General features: G+C 28.6%; 2 protein-coding genes across 2 annotated transcripts in view; one reads left to right on the top strand and one right to left on the bottom strand.

Annotated features, from left to right (window-relative positions):
- The window catches only part of LOC111625844 (centrosomal protein of 135 kDa-like), a 49910-nt gene that overhangs the window by 22252 nt on the left and 20878 nt on the right, over positions 1-6780 (top strand). The window contains exons 16-17 of the mRNA XM_023369088.1: positions 1028-1182; positions 1249-1304. Coding sequence (XP_023224856.1) covers positions 1028-1182; positions 1249-1304 — 211 coding nt within the window. The remainder of the gene's footprint in view (positions 1-1027; positions 1183-1248; positions 1305-6780) is intronic.
- The window catches only part of LOC111625837 (stAR-related lipid transfer protein 3-like), a 122589-nt gene that overhangs the window by 108359 nt on the left and 7450 nt on the right, over positions 1-6780 (bottom strand). The window lies entirely within an intron of this gene.

The raw sequence follows: 6780 nt of genomic DNA, 5'->3' as shown, positions 1-6780 counted from the left end.
TTAACGGTTGCTTTCAGAGTAAGGCTTAAAATATATATATATATAACTTAAAGGCAGTGAACAGCAATAAAAATCACATGCAGAGAATTTTTTTATTAAAATTAAACATTTTTCAAAATGACGAAATATCATCATTCCATATGTTTCAGCTAAATTGGAACTAACAATATATCATAGAAGGGTTAACAAAACATAAACAGCACCCAAGTTGACCACATAAAACTGATTCTTCCTCATAAAAAGGAAGGATGAGGCCTCACAGATACTTTAAATCTACACTACAAACAAATACAGATTCTGTGAGAATTTTACTACAGAAAACAAGAAACATCACAGTTACGCAAAGCTGTAACTCTTGCAGACAAAAACAGAACATCATTAAACTTACATAACACTGACTTGAATCTAACACAATACACAAAAAATACAGACACTATCAGGCAGTGTTGACACAGAAACTGCTACAAGGAAAGCATCCAAATGACCTCAGCCAAGATCACATTGACAGAACTGTATCAAATTGCTGTTTGACTCATGGCTGCCTCTGGAGAGTAAGAAAGATCATGATTGCCCTACAAGACTAGATCATAAATAGAAGAAACTGCAGAAAGCACATTTTAAAAACACAACAGGTGATATTTATAAGAAATGCCACATCATGCACAAGACTATACAATATGTCAGATAGGGTTGAAGCTTTTTACGCAAACTAACAAGCAAACAGCAAGTATAATATATCAAAAGTTTGCACACAAACACAAGCTTCTACACACCCAGGAACTGTACTACAAATACACACCTAAGATGGACATAGAAAATAACATACAAAATATACTGTAATGGAGCCATAATCACAGATAAAACAATACATTACAACAGACCAGATATTAAAAAAACATTTTCTTCCTATAGTTATGCCTTGACTTTGATCCTGCTTAGTACTAGGCATTATATCATTAGTATAAACTTATATTCTGTGCAGGAAACACTCACCAACACAATAATAATAATAATTTAATATTTACAGATAATCTAAATGAAATGATAGAACAGTATAATGTAGATGTCAGCAAATATCAAACAGAAATTGAAAATTTGAGTAAAGAAAAAAGTCAGTTTCAGCAATTAGCAGAACAAAAAAGTCAGCATTTATTATCTGTTCAGCATGAAGTACTGGATAAAGTTAGTATTTTTTTAAGACATTTTAATCTACTTGTTGTCTGATTTAATGACTGATTTATTACATAGGAAGAACAAATGAGTCAACTTAGAATAACAATTAATACACTGGAATCACAATTAGAGTGAGTATTGATTATTTTTAGTTTCTTTTTATTTTATTACTATCTTCAATTTTATAAGGTGTAATTTACTAAAATTTTTAAAACTGATCTTAATTAAATAGAGAGAGAGAATGTTCCTTTTTAATTTATTGAAAAATGACAAAGATTTCATTACAGTGGATTCTTGATCTATTATTTTTGGTGAGACCCTAGAAAAAATGACTGATACAGGAAAACAATTGACATGGGAAATTTATGACGTTGATGTTTTTATTGTTTAACTTATATTTCAGTGATAGGCTTATATGATGGCTTTCTCTAATACTAAACTATATGGAGCATGCTTACAGACATTTGATTATTCTACATTTTAAAAAATTGTTAAGAATACTGGAATTTATTCTATTTCTTTTTGGTAAGAATACTTAATGTATTTACTCTTTTCTTGCACATGAAGATGATACTATAGAAGTGTTGAAAATGTTAGTGAAATTATAAATTCTTGTTACTTAGGATGTGTTGATTCTCTTAAGGAAAAGGGTTCTGACTTTTTTGCATATCCAGGCATGATCTCCCCTTCCTCAAGACAATGCAGGTTGCCGACCTTACCAGAGAAAATCATCATATCTGCCTCTTGAAATTATTATACATTCATCTCAATCCTTTATATTTACATCTTTTATCTGTAGAAATCTTAACAAGATTTGCTCTTTGTCAGAATCTCATGAATTTTTTATATGCAATCCCTTCTTACAACAAAAAAATTTTTAAATCTCATTTTACAATGAAGTTTTCACAACTCTCTCTTATAAGAGAGAGTTGTGATATATGATACAAAACAAACCTCTGAATGGGCCTAAGCTAAAATTTAAGTTTCTTCATACAATTTCAACATATCAAACATTAACAAATAATTATTAACAAATATGTAACACACTCCTTTATTTACCATACTTATTTCATATGCATAAGCCTTATTACTAGGCATTATATCTTAGTTTTTCCAAATTTTTGCAACTGTCTAAAATTTTTTAGTCTANAATGGGCCTAAGCTAAAATTTAAGTTTCTTCATACAATTTCAACATATCAAACATTAACAAATATGTAACACACTCCTTTATTTACCATACTTATTTCATATGCATAAGCCTTATTACTAGGCATTATATCTTAGTTTTTCCAAATTTTTGCAACTGTCTAAAATTTTTTAGTCTACTCTTCAAGTAGTCACAACTCTCTATGCCAAAAAAGTTTCAGTTCTAGACAGTTTTCTAGATGGAAACTACTCTATAGGTACTACATTAATACATTTTATTACATTTTGTACAAGTAGAAACATAATGGCATTTCAACAGAATGTTTATTTGCACACACATTTTTTTTTGCATAAACTTGAGCATTTTATCATTAGGTCTAAAAGTATAACAGTTAGCAGTCTTGAAAAGTATGACAAAGGTGCATCTTATAATCAAGAATATATGATAGTAGCCAATCTAAAAACTTCTGACAATTTAGTAGCCTTTTAGTGGTGAAAAAAAGAAATGTCAACAAAAAGACAATATGTATAAAAATAGTGATTGCAGATTTGTTTTTTTTTTTTTCAAAAATTAACGGTTGCTTTCAGAGTAAGGCTATTTATGAAATTATCATACAAAACCCTATTATCATAAAGACATTATCATGCATCGTACAGCACCCAAAATAATTGTACAAATGTAATAATTATTGTACAGATAGCAATACCAAGACAATGTGCTAATTTCTACCAGTGTTGCCAGGATTTAAGAAGAAATGTCACCAATAAAGTACAGTATTTTATAAAGCAATAGACAAAAAATAGCCAAAAGTCACAATAAAAACTGGTTAGCTGTAGCAAAGAGTTTAACTGTTAAATTTGACATGCTTTTATTTTTAGTACACGAAAATTAGTGTTTCAGTTTAGTGCACTTTATTGTGAGTAAAACAATTGACACGGGATAATATTTTTATTTCAGTTAAAATACAGAATGAACATTGCAGGAACAAAGAATATGGGAAAAATTAACATTATATATGGGTCCTTATTTGGGACTGAAGAAAACAACTGATAGATGCAATAAAATGATTGAGGTCATAAATCCACTGTATTTTAGAATAAATATGCAGGCCAGCAGAGAAATTTTACCAATTTGTTCTTTTAAGTTTTTAAAACTCAATTTCAAATAGATAAAATATCGCTTTAATGCAAGAAGATCTTTTTGGATGATTCACTTGAAAAATTGGCAGTTTTACTGCAGATTTTCTACATACAAAATCAATTATTGATTTTATACTAATAAAATTATACATTAAAAAATTTTTGCTAATATTATCAAAATATTATTTTTATTATGTAGACATCTTCTGCTTAATGTCAATAATTCATTCTTGAAAGCCCAATGTTCTATCTAAAAATACTGATATTACATTTATACTGTGAAAATTAAACTGTTCAGAAATAACCATGTTTAAAGTTAAACAAAGTTATCAATTGTGCTGTTTACAATAATCACAATGAACTTAGGTAAATTGTCATTTTCTTCTATGTAAACATTAAAATATAAAATGAGTTTAATCTATAGATTGATGAATTGATGGATTAGAAAAACTAGTTTATTTTAGGAAAATAGATATAGCCACACAGATTGTTCTAATTAGTAAGCAAACTTAAAGAGATTTATCATTTGTAATAAATCTTGATATGTTCACTATTACTCTCACGATATCAAGATGATCAATCTCTCCAAGTGTTATCTAACATGTCTTGAATGACAGTTCCAACTGCATTTATTATGTGACTTTTTAATGTTTCAATATTTGTAATGATGTGCACTAATTACATAAAAAGTAGTTAACTAGTATAAAAGGCAATTTAATTTAACTATGTAATTACTCTCTTTTGCTAAAAGTAGCTGAAACTACTAGTTAATTACATTTAAATAACTCAAACAAAAAACAATAAATTAAATTGGATTAAAATAATAGTTCTGTTTTCATTTTGTACTTGCACTTTTACACTTTTATTTCTTTTTTAACTATTGTATCAAGAGTGCAAGGTTTTCAATGTTTAATCCAATATTTTGCAATGTTTGGGTGTTAAAATTTGTCCTACCTAGGAAAACAGACATTCCACTTCAACACTAACGGCAAGAGTAATGTTGTATTCTAAAATGCATTATTTACATGCCTGTAGTTGTGTAACATTCTCAAACTAATATGATTGTTTTTCAAATTCCTGATTTTACATAAAAATTCCTTATTTTTATTTAATCATTCTAATTTAAAGGAAGTAGAGTTATAAGTAATAACTTGATTTGAATACAGAACAAAATAAAAAAAATATGCTTACGTAACAAGTTATGTATTTTTTTACAGGTTTGGACAAAATATAATGAAATCTGATTGAGGTTTTTGTTTGAATTTAATTTCTATTAACTGGCAATATTAAAATTTTAAATGCTACAATTGCTCAAAAATGAGTAAAAAAGTTGAATCAAACTTGTTGACTTTGACCAAAGTTGAATAAACCTTTATAAAGATTGAGATATGTTTGCTCTGCTTAATACTTAATACAATAGATTACTCCAAGGCAACATTATAATGAATTAAAACAAAAAGTAGTTAGAGTAGCTGAAACTAAACATCTAGTTAACTAATAGTTTAATTACTAAATTGGAACAGCATTTGTAACACACTTAACTACATAGTTTAATTATATTAGTAAACTACTGCCCATTTCTAAATATCTGGAACAGGTTTAAAATTTAAAAAATTAAAAATTAATCTTTTAAATTTTCTACAAGAAATCTGGAACAGGTATTTGATAAACCTCCACATACCTCACAAAAAAAGTTTAAAGAACTTATATCAAGGAAGTGGGGTGAAATTCAAATTGGGCCATTGTACCCATCCATTGGTTAAGAAAAACTTCATTCAAAACTTTTACCTGCAGCAATGGTAGTGCCTTGAGTTTTTATAATGTGAGAAAAAACTGATGATTACTGAAAATCATATGTTTATCTGTTTTTTTTTTTTTTAAGTATATAATACTTTTCATTGTCCATCAATTTTTTTTTCAAACACCTTGTACAATGTTGTATACCATGTATTGAGAATTCTGATTCTGGTCAAAAGAGTATCAAAATACCCAGATAGAAAAATTATGTATTTTTCAAAATATTTACATGATTTTGTTATTTTAACAATTGTATTTGAAATATAACTGAAGACTTTCCACATGCATTATTCTGTTTAAATGTATTGAGTTTTTGAATGTAAATATAAATTTTTTCTACATAAGCATTTGCTAAAAAGCATTTTATAAGATGTAATTTTGTGAAGTTTGGGAATTAAATACCAAGAAACATTTTATATGGAAAAATGTTAGAGAAACCTTCTGCAGAAAATAATGTACTTATAATTAGTAAATGTAATTGTTAAATTGTAATTGCTGTTAAGCTGTTAGTTGAATCAAGTTTGATTAATAGCAGTTATTATGAAAATAAAAATAAATAGCAATTAAAACAATAACAAATATTTATTTAAAGTATTTTGTTCTTTTTTTGAAATAACTTAAAACTCCAAAACCTTTAAACGTCCAGTAGTAATCAATTTAATAATAAACAAACGTTTTCGACCGTACTCTCGGTCTTCATCAGGTTTAAAATCAGTTAGATTCGAACCTGTGCAAGCATAGAACAATGTTTATGAAATTAATTTTGAAAAATGGAACAGCACAAACGGATTTTAAAAGAATACAGTTATGCACGTGCATTGCCATGGCGACGGAATGGCATATGTAATACATACAATTATATAAATATATATAAATAAATACACCAAACAGGGATGTGGTCTTTAATTGCTGGAGTGGGCGTCGCCCATTACCTCATAGCAGTACTTCCAAGCATGCGACACATTGACAGCATCATTAGCGTTAATGCAATTGGTGCATAACCCGGCTTTGTAAATTTCCAGTGCCTCCAGATTTCGTAGGTGTTCCATCTGGTGAGAAAGTTTGATCAGTTTGGCCTACCAGGTGGAACACCTATGAAATCTGGAGGCACTGGAAATTTACAAAGCTGGGTTACGCACCAATTGCATTTACACTAATGATGCGATCAATGTGTCCCACGCTTGGAAATACTGCTATGAGGTAACAGGCGACACCCACTCCAGCAATTAAAGACCACATCCCCGTTTGGTGTATTTATTTATATATATTTATATAATTGTATGTATTACATATGCCATTCCGTCGCCATGGCAATGCACGTGCATAACTGTATTCTTTTAAAATCCGTTTGTGCTGTTCCATTTTTCAAAATTAATTTCATAATCATTGTTCTACGATTGCACAGGTTCGAATCTAACTGGTTTTTAAACCTGACGAAGACCGAAAGTATGGTCGAAAACGTTTGTTTATTATTAAATTGATTACTACTGGACGTTTAAAGGTTTTGGAGTTTTAATTTATAT

This window comes from Centruroides sculpturatus, unplaced genomic scaffold (genome assembly GCF_000671375.1).
Source record: "Centruroides sculpturatus isolate CEXI.00-Female unplaced genomic scaffold, Cexi_2.0 scaffold267, whole genome shotgun sequence".
Classification (NCBI taxonomy): Eukaryota; Metazoa; Arthropoda; class Arachnida; order Scorpiones; family Buthidae; genus Centruroides; species Centruroides sculpturatus.
The sequence above is the reverse complement of the archived record's forward strand: the minus strand, read 5'-3'. Positions and strand labels throughout refer to the sequence as shown.